The 19,230-nt window shown below is 50.2% G+C and overlaps 1 protein-coding gene across 1 annotated transcript in view; it reads left to right on the forward strand.

The window, feature by feature from the left end:
- Positions 1 to 19,230, forward strand: part of triob (trio Rho guanine nucleotide exchange factor b) — a 76,031-nt gene that overhangs the window by 27,119 nt on the left and 29,682 nt on the right. The window contains exons 11-30 of the mRNA XM_062466142.1: positions 516 to 685; positions 1,261 to 1,435; positions 2,502 to 2,697; positions 3,374 to 3,540; positions 4,865 to 4,984; positions 5,634 to 5,825; positions 6,449 to 6,598; positions 8,175 to 8,289; positions 8,384 to 8,499; positions 9,840 to 9,962; positions 10,300 to 10,494; positions 10,614 to 10,729; positions 10,884 to 10,950; positions 11,241 to 11,350; positions 11,500 to 11,569; positions 13,352 to 13,441; positions 13,570 to 13,662; positions 13,803 to 13,914; positions 17,844 to 18,034; positions 18,402 to 18,503. Coding sequence (XP_062322126.1) covers positions 516 to 685; positions 1,261 to 1,435; positions 2,502 to 2,697; positions 3,374 to 3,540; positions 4,865 to 4,984; positions 5,634 to 5,825; positions 6,449 to 6,598; positions 8,175 to 8,289; positions 8,384 to 8,499; positions 9,840 to 9,962; positions 10,300 to 10,494; positions 10,614 to 10,729; positions 10,884 to 10,950; positions 11,241 to 11,350; positions 11,500 to 11,569; positions 13,352 to 13,441; positions 13,570 to 13,662; positions 13,803 to 13,914; positions 17,844 to 18,034; positions 18,402 to 18,503 — 2,670 coding nt within the window. The remainder of the gene's footprint in view (positions 1 to 515; positions 686 to 1,260; positions 1,436 to 2,501; positions 2,698 to 3,373; positions 3,541 to 4,864; positions 4,985 to 5,633; positions 5,826 to 6,448; positions 6,599 to 8,174; positions 8,290 to 8,383; positions 8,500 to 9,839; positions 9,963 to 10,299; positions 10,495 to 10,613; positions 10,730 to 10,883; positions 10,951 to 11,240; positions 11,351 to 11,499; positions 11,570 to 13,351; positions 13,442 to 13,569; positions 13,663 to 13,802; positions 13,915 to 17,843; positions 18,035 to 18,401; positions 18,504 to 19,230) is intronic.

Genomic DNA, 19,230 nt, shown 5'->3' on the forward strand with positions numbered 1-19,230 from the left:
ACTCTTGTGGTAAAGGTGAAGTCTCAAGAACTTTCCTCAAAAGTTCTGATCAAGGTATGTTCTTTGTTCAAATCGCCGCCGAAACGGATAGCAAATGGTTGCTGGAGACGTGTTGTCTCAAGCAGGCCCTTTGAAGCTTGCAAGCTAGCAGGAGGGCTGATTAGGTAGATTGGGGAGGTTCTCCCCCAATTCTATGGTTCCTTTGCATTGGCGTTTGGTGGGTAATCAGCATACTGAGGGTGTCACAAGGGCTGATTAGGTTTGTCTGATGTGATTGAATCACTTTTCAGGTGTGGCAAGATGTTGGCAAAGAGACAGAGAGAGACTTGAACTTCAAGTACTATATCCATCTAGTGGATGTGTGAGTGTGTGTGATGCACATCAGTGAGGAAGGAACCCCCGCCCCCATTCTGAGGCCCAGACCAGGTCTTGTCCCTCCCTCTCTACCTCCCTCCCTCTGACGTGCTAACACGGCCCTCTCTGATTGGCTGGGGTCGGCTGTCTGTCTCCCGCAGCTGTGGACGTGGTTGGAGGAGCTGCAGAAGGAGCTTCTGGATGACGTGTATGCTGAGGCGGTGGAGGCGGTGCAGGAGCTGATCAAGCGCTTCAGCCAGCAGCAGCAGACCACCCTGCAGGCCACCGTCAACGTCATCAAGGAGGGAGAGGACCTCATCCAGCAGCTCAGGTAACACCTGCAGCCAGGTAACATTTGCAGCCAGGTAACACCTGCAGCCAGGTAACACCTGCAGCCAGGTAACACCTGCACCTCAGGTAACACCTGCAGCCAGGTAACACCTACAGCCAGGTAACACCTGCACCTCAGGTAACACCTGCAGCCAGGTAACACCTACAGCCAGGTAACACCTACAGCCAGGTAACACCTGCAGCCAGGTAACACCTGCACCTCAGGTAACACCTGCAGCCAGGTAACACCTACAGCCAGGTAACACCTGCACCTCAGGTAACACCTGCAGCCAGGTAACACCTACAGCCAGGTAACACCTACAGCCAGGTAACACCTGCAGTCAGGTAACACCTACAGCTAGGTAACACCTGCAGCTCAGGTAACACCTACAGCTAGGTAACACCTGCAGTCAGGTAACACCTGCAGCTAGGTAACACCTGCAGCTCAGGTAACACCTGCAGCCAGGTGTTTATATGCACTATGAAGAAGAACACTTTCTACATGCACGATTTACACATCACGGTGCTTGAAAAGTGTGAATCCGACCACCCCGCTGTCCCCCTGTCTGCCTCCAGGGACTCGGCCGTCTCCAGCAACAAGACGCCCCACAACAGTTCCATGGCCCACATCGAGACGGTGCTGGCCCAGCTGGACGAGGCGCAGGGCCAGATGGAGGAGCTGTTCCAGGAGAGGAAGATCAAGCTGGAGCTCTTCCTGCAGCTGCGCATCTTCGAGAGGGACGCCATCGACGTGAGTGTGCTGGCTGGGCAAAATTTGAGTTTCTACTGCGAGATGTGTGCAGTGTGTGTGTGCAGTGTGTGTGTGTGTGCAGTGTGTGTGTGCAATGTGTATGTGTGCAGTGTGTATGTGTGCAGTGTGTATGTGTGCAGTGTGTCGGGTGTGTGCAGTGTGTATGTGTGCAGTGTGTATGTGTGCAGTGTGTCGGGTGTGTGCAGTGTGTGTGCAATGTGTATGTGTGCAGTGTGTATGTGTGCAGTGTGTCGGGTGTGTGCAGTGTGTATGTGTGCAGTGTGTATGTGTGCAGTGTGTCGGATGTGTGCAGTGTGTGTGTGCAGTGTGTACTGTAGTGGGAAAATGGGTCCAAACTTTTGACTGGTACTGTATGTGGGATGAATGGGTGTGGCACATTGTCATGTGTATGCACAGTGGTTTTGCGCTGCAGAGCATGGGCAGCGGCAGGGTATGGCTTGGTTGGGCTGTAAAATTACTGAGCAGAATAAGAAAATTACAGAGCAGGATGAGCCAACTCGTTCCGTTTTCATGTAGCCCTTTTGAACATCACGCTCTCCTGACTGACGTTGATTTGAGCCCCACGACTGTATGGATTTGCCCAGCGTAGTTTAGCCCCCAAAATAGGTGTGTTTCTCTGTGTTTGTTATCTTGTGATAGCCGTTAACTTAATGCGTTGGCGTCAGAGACAGAACTACATCTGCTGCTAGCCATTAGCTTAGTTAGCATCAGGAGACTTAGCTTGATCTCCTGCTAGATGTTAGCTTATGTTGTTAGCATCAGAGACTCCATTTCCTGCTAGCCTTTAGCTGAGCTGGTTGGCATCTCTGCTCACAGAGTGGCCTACAGCCTGGGGGTGTGTGAAGCTGCACAGGAAATGAGCTGGCAACACAGAGGAGATTCTGAACAGAGACTGAGACCAGGTCATACTTCTACAATGGCTTCTCCACCACTAACTTTACCGTTCAGGGTTTTTGACATTTCGTATTTTAGCGTGCGTGCAGACACAGAAGGACGCCGTGCAGACTGCTCCAGCGACCCTACCCTGCCCTCTCTCTCCCTCCAGATCATCTCAGACCTGGAGTCGTGGAACGAGGACCTGGCGGGCCAGAGGGGTGAGCTGGACACGGAGGACCTGGCCCTGGCAGAGCAGAGGCTGCAGCACCACGCTGACAAGGCCCTGACCACGACCAACCTGGCCTTCGACGTGGTGCACCAGGGCCAGGAGCTGCAGCAGTACGTCACCGAGGTGCAGGCCACTGGTGAGGGTTGACACGCTGTGCGTCTGTGAGTGTGTGAGTGGGTGGGTGGGGGGGGGGGGGGGGGTGGAGGGGGGGAGTGTGTAGCTGTGTACTGCACCCTGGTGAAGGTCTATAAGCTCTGTGAAGAGAAAAGTCAGGGTGTGTGTGAGTGTGTGTGTTTGTGTGTGTGTGTGTGTGTGTGTGTGGAGCTTGGTAAGCTCACAGCAGGAGTCGCTTGCCAGACAAACAGATTTGACTTTGTAATCCTATAGACTCATGTTTTTTGGGATAAACCCAGTACACTGTGGACACATACACAACCACACATATACAGTACACACACACACACGCACTCACAGCCACACATCTACAGTACACACACACATTCGACAGGCAAGCTTCCAGCTCTCAGGACAGATCTAGCTTCATTTGGGGCTGTAGAGAGCTGTGGGTCAGACCATGCCGTTGTGGACCAACGGAGTGAAATGTAAGTAGACAGAGAAGAGAGACAGGCCCAGCCAGCTCTTTCTGCTCTCACTGTCTGGTCCTGGGCCTGGTCTTGGGCCTGGGCCTGGGCCTAGGTTAGGATGCCATACCTGTGGTAGTGTTGTACCTGCAGATGTGTGACAGGTGTGTGTTGCTGCAGGTGTATGACAGGTGTGTGTTGCTGCAGGTGTATGACAGGTGTGTGTTGCAGGTGTGGAGCTCCTGTGTGACAGGGATGTGGACATGGCCACGCGTGTTCAGGACCTGCTGGACTTCCTGCATGAGAAGCAGCAGGAGCTGGACCAGGCGGCCGAGCAGCACCGCCGCCACCTGGAGCAGTGTGTGCAGCTACGCCACCTGCAGGCCGAGGTCAAACAGGTACGCACACACACACACACAGTCGCATGCACACACAGAAACTCACAGTCGCATGCACACACAGACACACTCACACATGCACGCACTGGCACGTGTGTGCACAGCTGCTCCCCTAGCGCTTCCCGTTCCGATCAGGCCTGGGACGTAGCTTAGCATGTAGTTTAGCATGTAGCTTAGCATGTAGCTTAGCATGTAACTTAGCATGTAGCTTACGACGTCGCTTAGCATGTAGCTTACGACGTCGCTTAGCATGTAGCTTAGCATGTAGCTTAGGACGTAGCTTGGCACAGATTCAGGTCTCCTGTTGGGCTGCCCCTGTTGCATTGCATGCTGGGAAGTGGCCCAGCCACACTGAGAGAATGGCAGGATTTAGGCCGAGTCAGAAGTAGGGCAGCATCATCAGATAGAAGTCTGTTTATTTAGCTTACTATTTATTTATTTATTTGTTTACTAGGCTTTTATGGAGAGCCACAGATGACCCATGTTCTGGATAGTGGGGCGTGTGTGCTGGTGGTCATGCCTGTATGTGTGTGTGTGTGTGTGAGACAGGGTGATCATATAAAGTTTGCATTACAAACGCACACAAACACACGTAGCTACAGTCTTTGAGTGGTTATGAGATTACTCAACTGAAACTGTAACCTTCTGACCTAAAAATGCCTGTGTGTGTGTGCATGCGTGTGCATACATGCGTGTGTGTGTATGTGGCTGCATGTGGCTGTGTGTGTATGTGGCTGTGTGTGTGTGTGTGTATGTGGCTGTGTGTGTGTGTGTGTGTATGTGGCTGTGTGTGTGTGTGTGTGTATGTGGCTGTGTGTGTGTGTGTGTGTGTGTATGTGTGTGTGTGTGTGTGTGTGTGTGTGTGTATGTGGCTGTGTGTGTGTGTGTGTATGTGTGTGTGTGTGTGTGTGTGTGTGTGTGTGTGTGTGTGTATGTGGCTGTGTGTGTGTGTGTGTGTGTGTGTGTGTGTGTGTGTGTGTGTGTGTGTGTGTGTGTGTGTGTGTGTGTGTATGTGGCTGTGTGTGTGTGTGTGTATGTGTGTGTGTGTGTGTGTGTGTGTGTGTGTGTGTGTATGTGGCTGTGTGTGTGTGTGTGTGTGTGTGTGTGTGTGTGTGTGTGTGTGTGTGTGTGTGTGTGTGTGTGTGTGTGTGTGTGTGTGTGTGTGTGTGTGTGTGTGTGTGTGTATGTGTGTGTGTGTGTGTGTGTGTGTGTGTGTGTGTGTGTGTGTGTGTGTGTGTGTGTGTGTGTGTGTGTGTGTGTGTGTGTGTGTGTGTGTGTGTGTGTGTGTGTGTGTGTGTGTGTGTGTGTGTGTGTGTGTGTGTAGGTGCTGGGGTGGATTCGTAACGGGGAGTCCATGCTAAACGCTGGGTTGATTACAGCCAGCTCCCTACAAGAGGCAGAGCAACTCCAGAAGGAACACGAGCAGTTTCAACATGCCATAGAGGTACGTCTCTCCTCTACCTCCCCCTCTCTGCCCATTCTCTTCCTCTCCTCTCCACTATGTGCAGACATTAATTTATAGTTGTGAGAGGTATTAACACAGCTTAATGCAGGCCCCTCCATGACCCAGTTCTACAGGTGGCTGATCTGAGGGTGTGTGTGTCCCTTCTCGTTTCATCTTGCTGTGGCAGAGTTACTGATGAGTAGATCTAATCTCTCTTGGTAGCACTCTGGCTCCTGCTGATAGCACTTCCATACATCCTCTCACACTGTTCCTCATGCGTTTCCATTTCATTCATTTAGCAGATGTTTTTATTTCTGTAAGTACAGCAGATGATCAGGGAGCAGCAGCGCACAGTTTAAACAGGGTTCGAGCCAAACACAAGAAGAGTCTGTACTGCCTCTATTCATCCATCCACCCCCCATTCATCCATCCCCCATCCATCCACCCATCCATCCACCCCCATTCATCCATCCATCCCCCATCCATCCACCCCCATCCATCCATCCATCCATCCACCCCCCATCCATCCACCCCATCCACCCACTCACCCCTCCCTCCATCACCTCCCTCCCGTACCTCACCTCCCTCCCTCCCCTCCACCTTCCTGATGTGACGCTGCTGTGGTTCTCCGTGTGCTCTGCCCCTGCAGAAGACCCACCAGAGCGCCCTGCAGGTGCAGCAGAAGGCCGAGGCCCTGCTCCAGGCCAGCCACCTCCACATGGAGCTGATCAGGGACTGTGCCGAGAAGGTGGCCGACCACTGGCAGCAGCTCATGCTGAAGATGGAGGACAGGCTCAAGCTGGTCAACGCCTCCGTGGCCTTCTACAAGACTTCGGAGCAGGTGTGTGTGCATGTGTGCGTGTGTGTGTGTGTGTGTGTGTGTGTGGAGATCAGGTGTTGCATTGTTGGAGTAGCAGTCTTCTGTGTGTGTGAGGAGAACAGGTGTTGCAATATGGGATTAGTAGTCCTCTGTGTGTGTGGATATCAGGTGTTGCATTGTGGGATTATTAGTCCTCTGTGTGTGTGGATATCAGGTGTTGCATTGTGGGATTACTAGTCATTTGTGTGTGTGTTCCAGGTGTTGCATTGTGGGATTAGTAGTCCTCTGTTTGTGTGCCAGGTGTTGCATTGTGGGATTAGTAGTCCTTTGTGTGTGTGTTCCAGGTGTTGCATTGTGGGATTAGTAGTCCTCTGTTTGTGTGCCAGGTGTTGCATTGTGGGATTAGTAGTCCTCTGTTTGTGTGCCAGGTGTTGCATTGTGGGATTAGTAGTCCTTTGTGTGTGTGTTCCAGGTGTTGCATTGTGGGATTAGTAGTCCTCTGTTTGAGTGCCAGGTGTTGCATTGTGAGATTAGTAGTCCTCTGTTTGTGTGCCAGGTGTTGCATTGTGGGATTAGTAGTCCTTTGTGTGTGTGTTCCAGGTGTTGCATTGTGGGATTAGTAGTCCTCTGTGTGTGTGTTCCAGGTTTGCAGTGTGCTGGAGAGCCTGGAGCAGGAGTACAAGCGAGAGGAGGACTGGTGTGGGGGCGCCGACAAGCTGGGGCCTAACAGTGACTCAGACCACGTCACCCCCATGATCAGCAAACACCTGGAGCAGAAGGAGGCCTTCCTGAAGGTAACACACTACACACTCTACACACACTGCACACACTGCACACACTGCACACACTGCACACTCTACACACTCTACACACTCTACACACACTGCACACACTGCACACACTGCACACACTACACACTCTACACACTCTACACACTCTACACACACTGCACACACTGCACACACTCTACACACTCTACACACTCTACACACACTGCACACACTGCACACACTACACACTCTACACACTCTACACACTCTACACACACTGCACACTCTACACACACTGCACACACTGCACACACTGCACACAGTACACACACTGCACACACTGCACACACTGCACACACTACACACTCTACACACACTGCACACACTGCACACAGTACACACACTGCACACACTGCACACACTACACACTCTACACACTCTACACACTCTACACACACTACACACTCTACACACTCTACACACACTGCACACACTACACACACTGCACACACACTGCACACTCTACACACACTACACACACTGCAAATCAAATCAAATCAACATTTATTTGTATAGCCCTTTTTACACGCAAGCATGTCACATAGGGCTTCACATACGCCCATAGAACTGCCCCTCAACCAACCTAAACCCTCAGGGAAGACAAGGAAAACTTCCCGAAAAACTCACTACAGGAGAAAAAATGGAAGAACTGCACACACTACACACTGTACACACACTACACACACACTGCACACTCTACACACTGCACACTCTACACACACACTGCACACTCTACACACTGCACACACTACACACACACTGCACACTCTACACACTGCACACTCTACACACACACTGCACACTCTACACACTGCACACTCTACACACACACTGCACACTCTACACACTGCACACACTACACACACACTGCACACTCTACACACTGCACACTCTACACACACACTGCACACTCTACACACACACTGCACACTCTACACACTGCACACACTACACACACACTGCACACTCTACACACTGCACACACTGCACACACTGCACACTCTACACACTGCACACACTACACACACACTACACACTCTGCACACTGCACACACTGCACACTCTACACACACTCTACACACTGCACACACTACACACACACTGCACACACTACACACACACTCCACACACTACACACACACTGCACACTCTACACACTGTACACACACTACACACACACTGCACACTCTACACACTGCACACTCTACACACTGCACACACTACACACACACTGCACACACTACACACACAATGCACACACTACACACACACTGCACACTCTACACACTCTGCACACACACAATACATGCTCTGCCACACATCATACACGCACTACACATACAGTAGGCTACCAGTCAAAAGTTTGGACACATGGGAAAATGTGTCCAAACTTTTGAATGGTACTGTACATTACACACACACACACTGCACACTGCGCGCACACACTTAACACAATGTACACAAACTTTACACAGCAGGTGGTTTGATCTCTGACTTGAACATGTGTGTGTGTGTGTGTGTGTAACTTTCTCTCCCCCAGGCGTGCACCTTAGCCAGACGGAACGCCGACGTCTTCCTGAAGTACCTGCACAGGAACAGCGTCAACATGCCAGGCATGCTGGCCCACGTCAAGGCACCTGAGACACAGGTCAAAAGTAAGCTCCGCCTCCTTGACCCCTGACCTCCTCTGCTGTACCGCCCTTGTGTGTTCTGACCAGCCACTGTGTTGTGTGTTGCGTGTTCTGTCAGACATCTTGAACGAGCTGCTGCAGAGGGAGAACCGGGTTCTGCACTTCTGGACCCTGAGGAAGCGCCGGCTGGACCAGTGCCAGCAGTACGTGGTGTTCGAGCGCAGCGCCAAGCAGGTACTGGGGACCTCCAGCCTCCAAATCTGATTGGTTGACAGTCGTGGAATACTAGCAGTGGATCCTTCACGCTAAGGGAGTCAATTTCATGCCAAAGCCACAGCCTCTCTTGGGAGAGGTCCCAGGTCCCACATACTGGGACCTTCGAGCCTCTCGGATTTGCAGTCAAACCCTCTAACCACTGAGCTGCACTGTACATCCTCATCGCTCTAACCTGTTGATTGGGTATGTAGCCTCAATGCAGCGTGTTGAAAATACTGCCTGCTCCCTCATGTGGTCGTGCCGGGGTACTGCACTACAATTTGAAGAAGGAGTAACAAAGTAACTCAATTAATAACGGATTTCCCTGTAATTTTGCAAAGTGCAGAGGCAATTAGAGTAGTACAGTTCAACAAGTAACAATCAATACAGGATCGAATTTAAAAGAATGTAAAAAGCACATAGTAAAATACAGTACTAATGAATAATGTGTGGAAATATAGTCCATGTGTGTGTAGGGGGACACATATTGGCCAAACAACCAAAACTAAATCCCCTATGGTTTAAAAGAATATGGGAAACTGAACAGTGTATTAACATGAAACAAATTATGCCAATAACAATAGAATTACAGTTATTTGACTCTATGGGTTAAATCAGGGCAAGCATGGTCAAAGTAAGGTTAAAATGAAATAAACATTTAATAACATTGCAAATGAATTAAATCAATTACAAGGCAAACATGTTACAAAATGAAGGTTAACTCTTACCTACGCTACCATGATTATTGTAAACCAGAGAGACAGCAAGAGGTGAGCAAAAAGAATGAGTATAAGGACAAGCCAGAGCTGAGGAGAAGGTCTCAGGAGATCAAAAATCCACAAAACAATGCTTCACATTTCCCTTAATACACAAGAACAACCAATCAGACCACTTACATTTACATTTAGTCATTTAGCAGATGCTCTTATCCAGAGCGACTTACAGTAAGTACAGGGACATTCCCCAGAGGCAAGTAGGGTGAAGTGCCTTGCCCAAGGACACAACCTCATTTGGCACGGCCGGGAATCGAACTAGCAACCTTCAGATTACTAGCCCGATTCCCTAACCGCTCAGCCACCTGACTCCCTCACTTCTTGACCCTTACTTATCAACATATGACTAGCAATGCACAGTAAGTAACACAATGAGGTGTGAGACCCATCAAGCAGAGGCTCTGTCCAGCAACTCCAGATTTGAGCATATGAGGTGGGGGCAGGTTGACACCCAGCCTTCCATGTGTCCTGTGTATGTAGACACACCCTGCGTGTGTGTTGGTGTGTCAGGGTGCTGTGTGTTAACCCTGTCTCTCCCACTCACAGGCGCTGGAGTGGCTGCATGATGCTGGCGAGTTCTACCTGTCCACACACACCTCCACGGGCTCCAGCCTCCACCACACCCAGGAGCTGCTGAAGGAGCACCAGGACTTCCAGATCACCGCCAAGGTCAGGATATAAACCAGATCTCTGCCAAGGTCAGGATCTAAACCAGATCTCTGCCAAGGTCAGGATCTAAACCAGATCACCGCCAAGGTCAGGGTCTAAACCAGATCTCTGCCAAAGTCAGGATCTAAACCAGATCTTTGCCAAGGTCAGGATCTAAACCAGATCTCTGCCAAAGTCAGGATCTAAACCAGATCTTTGCCAAGGTCAGGATCTAAACCAGATCCCCGCCAAGGTCTGGAGGTCCTTACTGGAACTAGACTTGTACATTTCAGCCTTATCTGCCCCTTTATAGATATATAAAACCAACAATAAAGAGAAAAGTCTGTCTCACCAACAGCAAACCAAAGAGCGGGTGAAGTTGTTGATCCAGCTGGCAGAGAGCTTCTGCGAGAAGGGCCACGCCCACGCTCAGGAGATCAAGAAATGGGTGGCGTCCGTCGACAAGCGCTACCGAGACTTCTCCCTGCGCATGGACAAGTACCGCTCGTGTCTGGAGAAAACGCTGGGCATCTCGTCTGACTCCAACAAGACTGTGAGTATCAGGAGATACCTACAGAATGTTCTAGTCTTCCAGTAGAGAGGTGGCACACAACCGCACAATGGCTGCCCCCTCAGTGCCCCCTAATGGCCGCTGGGTTTTCTGTCCTGTAGAGTAAAGACCTGCAACTGGACATCATACCGGCCAGCGCGCCAGAGTTAGAGGTCAAACTGAGGGATGCCGCCCACGAACTGAACGAGGAGAAGAGGAAGTCTGCTCGCAGGAAAGAGTATGTATTTACTAGTATGATCTATATTTGCTGAAAGTAAAAAGTATGTATTTACTGTACTATTAGGTCATAGTATGTATTTCCTGAACATGTAAGGCGTTCATACTCAGTGGAAGGCTGTTACTGTGTCCGTCTTACGTTGCTGCTTTCGCAGGTTCATAATGGCAGAGCTTCTCCAGACAGAGAAGGCGTACGTCAGAGACCTGAGGGAATGCACAGATGTAAGTACCACACTGATGACGTATCAATCCAGGGATATTAGCATTGAATCACTTCAAATTTCTATTTACAAACTACCTTACAGCCTGCCTCCTGCAGCCTTCAGACTTAAACCAGAGCAACCTTGTAGCCAGACGACTTTAAACTCAATCAATATGTTTGTCTGTTTCACTAAAACATTTCAGTGCCGTGTTTGTGGTCAATTTCATTCCGTTTATTTGCCAAGTTGTGAATTTAATCTAATCCGTAATCCCAGCTGTCCTGAGTGTGCTGTTCGGTTGTGTTTTACCAGACGTACCTGTGGGAGATGAGCAGCGGCGTGGAGGACGTCCCTCCTGGAATCGTCAACAAAGAACACATCATCTTCGGCAACATGCAGGATCTCGACGAGTTCCACCACAAGTACGTCCTCCTTACTCACGACCTCGTCCGAGAGGAAGAGGGCCGCTTCCACTTCCTCATCGGCTGTTCTGCTTGTTTGATCATCATGTTGTACACCTTTGTTGTCCTTCCAAGCACAGTGAGTGTGGATGATGTTGCTCTCTTTGCAGCATCTTCCTGAAGGAGTTGGAGAAGTACGAACAGCTGCCTGAGGATGTCGGCCATTGTTTTGTCACCTGGGTGAGCTTGTCACTGCAGAGGATGCATAAGGTTTGCTGGGGAGAACTGAGACAGAGGGCATACAAGGTGGCAGCCATGATGAGAGGAGGAGAGGAGGTGATAGAGGGTAGAGGAGGGCTTAGAGGAGGTGATAGAGGGTAGAGGAGGGCTTAGAGGAGGGGATAGAGGGTAGAGGAGGGCTTAGAGGAGGGGATAGAGGGTAGACGAGGGCTTAGAGGAGGGGATAGAGGGTAGAGGAGGGCTTAGAGGAGGTGATAGAGGGTAGAGGAGGGCTTAGAGGAGGGGATAGAGGGTAGAGGAGGGCTTAGAGGAGGTGATAGAGGGTAGAGGAGGGCTTAGAGGAGGTGATAGAGGGTAGAGGAGGGCTTAGAGGAGGGGATAGAGGGTAGAGGAGGGCTTAGAGGAGGTGATAGAGGGTAGAAGAGGGCTTAGAGGAGGGGATAGAGGGTAGAGGAGGGCTTAGAGGAGGTGATAGAGGGTAGAGGAGGGCTTAGAGGAGGTGATAGAGGGTAGAGGAGGGCTTAGAGGAGGGGATAGAGGGTAGAGGAGGGCTTAGAGGAGGGGATAGAGGGTAGAGGAGGGCTTAGAGGAGGGGATAGAGGGTAGAGGAGGGCTTAGAGGAGGTGATAGAGGGTAGAGGAGGGCTTAGAGGAGGGGATAGAGGGTAGAGGAGGGCTTAGAGGAGGGGATAGAGGGTAGAGGAGGGCTTAGAGGAGGGGATAGAGGGTAGAGGAGGGCTTAGAGGAGAGGATAGAGGGTAGAGGAGGGCTTAGAGGAGGTGATAGAGGGTAGAGGAGGGCTTAGAGGAGGGGATAGAGGGTAGAGGAGGGCTTAGAGGAGGGGATAGAGGGTAGAGGAGATCATAGAGGAGGTGAGAACCACGCTAGATGATCGTGGGGGTGATCGTGGGGGTGAGAGTGGGGGTGAGAGTGGGGGTGAGTGTGGGGGTGAGAGTGGGGGTGAGAGTGGGGGTGAGAGTGGGGGTGAGTGTGGGGGTGAGAGTGGGGGTGAGAGTGGAGGTGAGAGTGGGGGTGAGAGTGGGGGTGAGAGTGGAGGTGAGTGTGGGGGTGAGAGTGGGGGTGAGAGTGGGGGTGAGTGTGAGGGTGAGAGTGGAGGTGAGTGTGGAGGTGAGTGTGGGGGTGAGAGTGGGGGTGAGAGTGGAGGTGAGTGTGGAGGTGAGTGTGGAGGTGAGTGTGGGGGTGAGAGTGGGGGTGAGAGTGGGGGTGAGAGTGGGGGTGAGTGTGGGGGTGAGAGTGGGGGTGAGAGTGGAGGTGAGAGTGGGGGTGAAAGTGGGGGTGAGAGTGGGGGTGAGAGTGGGGGTGAGAGTGGGGGTGAGAGTGGAGGTGAGAGTGGGGGTGAGAGTGGAGGTGAGAGTGGGGGTGAGAGTGGGGGTGAGAGTGGGGGTGAGAGTGGAGGTGAGAGTGGGGGTAAGAGTGGGGGTGAGAGTGGGGGTGAGAGTGGAGGTGAGAGTGGGGGTGAGAGTGGGGGTGAGAGTGGGGGTGAGAGTGGAGGTGAGTGTGGGGGTGAGAGTGGAGGTGAGTGTGGGGGTGAGAGTGGGGGTGAGAGTGGAGGTGAGTGTGGGGGTGAGAGTGGGGGTGAGAGTGGGGGTGAGAGTGGAGGTGAGAGTGGGGGTGAGAGTGGAGGTGAGAGTGGGGGTGAGAGCCATGCCAGAAGATAGAGGAGAATACAGCCATGTTTGCTGATGAAGCTGGAGTGTCTTCAGCCCAGTGAGAAACCGAGAGGCCTGTAAACTCATGATATACTGTGTGTGTCATACTCCAGGCTGATAAGTTCCAGATGTATGTGAACTACTGCAAGAACAAGCCAGACTCAACACAACTCATCCTGGAACATGCAGGATCCTACTTTGATGTAAGATGCAAATAATCTTTTTTTTATTCTAATTTGATCTGGGATCCTTTGAAGAGCAGATCACATTGGTTGAAGCTGTTGACCATGACCAACATGGCAAGACTAATATGCTGTTGTTTATTTTTCAGGAAATTCAACAGAGACACAGATTGGCCAACTCCATCTCCTCGTACCTCATCAAACCAGTGCAGAGAATAACCAAGTACCAGCTTCTGTTAAAGGTTTGCACAACACTCTTCCCATATACACTACTTAGTCCAGCCTTTCATATAAGAATAGAGAGATAGTGTGTGTGTGATGTGTGTGTGTGTGTGTGTGTGTGTGTGTGTGTGTGTGTGTGTGTGTGTGTGATGTTCTGCAGGAGCTCCTGACATGCTGTGAAGAGGGGAAGGGAGAGATCAAGGACGGGCTGGAGGTGATGCTGAGTGTCCCAAAGAGAGCTAACGACGCCATGCACCTCAGCATGATGGAAGGTGAGTGTCACTGCACGACTGATACAGGAACACAGCGCTGGTCCTACCCAGGCTGGGAGTAAACTACCATACCCATGATAGGCTGGGAGTACACTACCATACCCATGATAGGCTGGGAGTACACTACCATACCCATGATAGGCTGGGAGTACACTACCTACCCATGATAGGCTGGGAGTACACTACCATACCCATGATAGGCTGGGAGTAAACTACCATACCCATGATAGGCTGGGAGTACACTACCATACCCATGATAGGCTGGGAGTACACTACCATACCCATGATAGGCTGGGAGTACACTACCTACCCATGATAGGCTGGGAGTACACTACCATACCCATGATAGGCTGGGAGTAAACTACCATACCCATGATAGGCTGGGAGTACACTACCATACCCATGATAGGCTGGGAGTAAACTACCATACCCATGATAGGCTGGGAGTAAACTACCATACCCATGATAGGCTGGGAGTACACTACCATACCCATGATAGGCTGGGAGTACACTACCATACCCATGATAGGCTGGGAGTACACTACCATACCCATGATAGACTGGGAGTACACTACCTACCCATGATAGGCTGGGAGTAAACTACCATACCCATGATAGGCTGGGAGTACACTACCATACCCATGATAGGCTGGGAGTACACTACCATACCCATGATAGGCTGGGAGTACACTACCATACCCATGATAGGCTGGGAGTACACTACCATACCCATGATAGGCTGGGAGTACACTACCATACCCATGATAGACTGGGAGTACACTACCATACCCATGATAGACTGGGAGTACACTACCATACCCATGATAGGCTGGGAGTAAACTACCATACCCATGATAGGCTGGGAGTACACTACCATACCCATGATAGGCTGGGAGTACACTACCATACCCATGATAGGCTGGGAGTACACTACCATACCCATGATAGGCTGGGAGTACACTACCATACCCATGATAGGCTGGGAGTAAACTACCATACCCATGATAGACTGGGAGTACACTACCTACCCATGATAGGCTGGGAGTAAACTACCATACCCATGATAGGCTGGGAGTACACTACCATACCCATGATAGGCTGGGAGTACACTACCATACCCATGATAGACTGGGAGTACACTACCTACCCATGATAGGCTGGGAGTAAACTACCATACCCATGATAGACTGGGAGTACACTACCTACCCATGATAGGCTGGGAGTAAACTACCATACCCATGATAGGCTGGGAGTACACTACCATACCCATGATAGGCTGGGAGTACACTACCATACCCATGATAGGCTGGGAGTACACTACCATACCCATGATAGGCTGGGAGTACACTACCATACCCATGATAGGCTGGGAGTACACTACCATACCCATGATAGGCTGGGAGTACACTACCATACCCATGATAGGCTGGGAGTACACTACCATACCCATGATAGGCTGGGAGTACACTACCATACCCATGATAGGCTGGGAGTACACTACCATACCCATGATAGGCTGGGAGTACACTACCATACCCATGATAGGCTGGGAGTACACTACCATACCCATGATAGGCTGGGAGTACACTACCATACCCATGATAGGCTGGGAGTACACTACCATACCCATGATAGGCTGGGAGTACACTACCATACCCATGATAGGCTGGGAGTACACTACCATACCCATGATAGGCTGGGAGTACACTACCTACCCATGATAGGCTGGGAGTACACTACCATACCCATGATAGACTGGGAGTACACTACCATACCCATGATAGGCTGGGAGTAAACTACCATACCCATGATAGACTGGGAGTAAACTACCATACCCATGATAGGCTGGGAGTACACTACCATACCCATGATAGGCTGGGAGTACACTACCATACCCATGATAGGCTGGGAGTAAACTACCATACCCATGATAGGCTGGGAGTAAACTACCATACCCATGATAGGCTGGGAGTACACTACCATACCCATGATAGGCTGGGAGTACACTACCTACCCATGATAGGCTGGGAGTACACTACCATACCCATGATAGGCTGGGAGTACACTACCTACCCATGATAGGCTGGGAGTACACTACCATACCCATGATAGGCTGGGAGTACACTACCATACCCATGATAGACTGGGAGTACACTACCATACCCATGATAGGCTGGGAGTAAACTACCATACCCATGATAGACTGGGAGTAAACTACCATACCCATGATAGGCTGGGAGTACACTACCATACCCATGATAGGCTGGGAGTACACTACCATACCCATGATAGGCTGGGAGTAAACTACCATACCCATGATAGGCTGGGAGTACACTACCTACCCATGATAGGCTGGGAGTACACTACCATACCCATGATAGGCTGGGAGTACACTACCTACCCATGATAGGCTGGGAGTACACTACCTACCCAGGCTGGCAGTACAGCGCTGGTCCTACCCAGGCTGGGAATACAAGTGACACTGGAGTTGAAAATGTGTGTTGTCTGTACTGTGTTGGGCAGGGGTCACTAATTGGCTGACCGCGGTCCGGGTCCGGACCCAGGCGGTTCCCTATCCGGACCCGGACCTATAACCGATATATTATTATGGAATTAATTCATTTTGACGGAACGTTTCCATTTTAACTGGCACATCTTTTTGTTCCAACTAAATGTGGTTTCTATCTTACTTGTCCAATAGTCCAATCAGGAGCTTTAATAACTGTAATCACCATGACAACTCACTCACTGAAAGTTGGTTGCAACCTCTGGGTCAGGTTGTGTGTGTCATTCGCAACAACGCAGGCTAATCGATTTGCTAACAGTACCTGTTTCTTCCTTAGCGAAAAACATGGCGTGCTCTACACCCGGCGAAAATCCAAATCCAAAAATACCTAATTTCAGACAAGTATGCATTTGTGCTGCCGGTGGGGCGCACAAAACCGATGTGTTTAATGAGACGGTTGCCCTTGTCAATAGTGGTAGCTAATGTGAAACGTCACTATCATGGCCGTGGGAACTAGGAGTGCTGTAGCACCCCCTGACAGCACGAGAATTTCCAATGACTTGAAAATTCACCACCGCGGCCCAGCCCAGCCCCGCAGTAGCGGACTGGCCATCGGGAGCACCGGGAGAAGAATAACAATGGAAAACCAGGCTAAGAAACGTAAGGGTGGGGCTGAAACATTGAGACAAAAAGACATCACCTTCACTAGACAAGGTTTTACCAATTGAAAAACGGCTATGTTCATTTTACATAAAGCTCAAAAAACTATTTTGTGCTCAAATAAAGGCAAAAAAAATGGTCTTGCATGCTACGCGCGCTCGCATTAAGTATCCTAGCGTTCTCACGAACTAGCATCACATCAAACAGAATGTGCATGACCTATTTTTACTCCCAGTCTATCCCTACCGCCCCGCAACATTAAGAACCCCCCCCCCCCCAGCAGCACCCCCCTGATAAAATATCCTATGACGCAAAGCATGGACACTTTGAACAAAATTACCCCCAGAACTCTGAGGTAAGGACCAGAAAAACCATAATTGTTCCGGACCCTGGACTGAATGGAAATTTGGTTAGTGGACCTTTTGGGTTTCTAATTGAGTACCCCTGGTGTAGGGTTTAACAAGCCTGGAATGTAATGCAGTCCTTTAAGTAAACACTTTTATCCAAAGCGACGTATGGGGATAATTCAAACCTGACAATGCTTATCCAGCAGTCAAATGCTTTAACCACTGAGCTGTCCACATCACCGTGCTCCGTCTGTGCTGTGCGGAATGTCCACATCACTGTGCTCCGTCTGTGCTGTGTGGAATGTCCACATCACCGTGCTCCGTCTGTGCTGTGCGGAATGTCCACATCACCGTGCTCCGTCTGTGCTGTGCGGAATGTCCACATCACCGTGCTCCGTCTGTGCTGTGCGGAACAGGGTTTGATGGGAACCTGGAGTCACAGGGGGAGCTGATCGTTCAGGAGGCGTTCCAGGTGTGGGACCCCAAGACGCTGATCCGCAAGGGCCGCGAACGCCACCTCTTCCTGTTCGAGATGTCCCTGGTCTTCAGCAAGGAGGTGAAGGACTCGTCCGGCCGCAGCAAGTACCTCTACAAGAGCAAGCTGATTGTGAGTAGGAACTTCAACGCTTTCTCGTGAATTGCCGGTGGTTTTGATACGGAGGTTGTTTAAGGATGGCTGTCTCTGTGTTGACTCTCTAGATACACGATGGAAATGAAGTGGTTTGATTAATCTCTTCTAATGTACATAAAGTGGTTTGTTTATCTCGGTTTTGAACTGTGCACTTCTGATCATTGACCGGCTGTACTTTCTGTGTGCACCATGTTTACTTTGGATGAAAGCATTTGTAGATGAACAAAATGTAAACGTGGATGCAGAGGTTCTTTCAGGATAGCACGCTCTCTCTCTCTTCTATTTCTATATTCTCTCTGTGAATAACATATTCTGTTGTGTTTATTTTGCTGTTGATGCGCAGACCTCTGAGTTGGGGGTCACAGAGCATGTGGAGGGAGACCCCTGCAAGTTTGCCCTCTGGATGGGGAGGACCCCGTCCTCAGACAACAAGATTGTCCTCAAGGTAAATGCTAACATGCTAACATGCTAACCCCATCCTCAGACAACAAGATTGTCCTCAAGGTACATGCTAACATGCTAGCCCCTTCCTCAGACAACAAGATTGTCCTCAAGGTAAATGCTAACATGCTAACATGCTAACCCCGTCCTCAGACAAAAAGATTGTCCTCAAGGTAAATGCTAACATGTTAACCCCGTCCTCAGACAACAAGATTGTCCTCAAGGTAAATGCTAACATGCTAACCCCATCCTCAGACAACAAGATTGTCCTCAAGGTACATGCTAACATGCTAACCCCATCCTCAGACAACAAGATTGTCCTCAAGGTAAATGCTAACATGCTAAAATGCTAACCCCGTCCTCAGACAACAAGATTGTCCTCAAGGTAAATGCTAACATGTTAACCCCGTCCTCAGACAACAAGATTGTCCTCAGGGTAAATGCTAACATGCTAACCCCGTCCTCAGACAATAAGATTGTCCTCAAGGTAAATGCTAACATGCTATTCCCATATTCAAACAAGATTGTCCTCAAGGTAAATGCTAACATGCTAACCTTGTCCTCAGAAAATAAGATTGTCCTCAAGGTAAATGCTAACATGCTATTCCCATCCTCAAACAAGATTGTCCTCAAGGTAAATGCTAACATGTCTACCCCATCCTCAGATAGCACAATTGTCCCCAAGGTGAATGCTAACATGCTAACCCCATCCTCAGATAGCACAGTTGTCC

This window comes from Osmerus eperlanus, chromosome 7 (assembly GCF_963692335.1).
Source record: "Osmerus eperlanus chromosome 7, fOsmEpe2.1, whole genome shotgun sequence".
Classification (NCBI taxonomy): Eukaryota; Metazoa; Chordata; class Actinopteri; order Osmeriformes; family Osmeridae; genus Osmerus; species Osmerus eperlanus.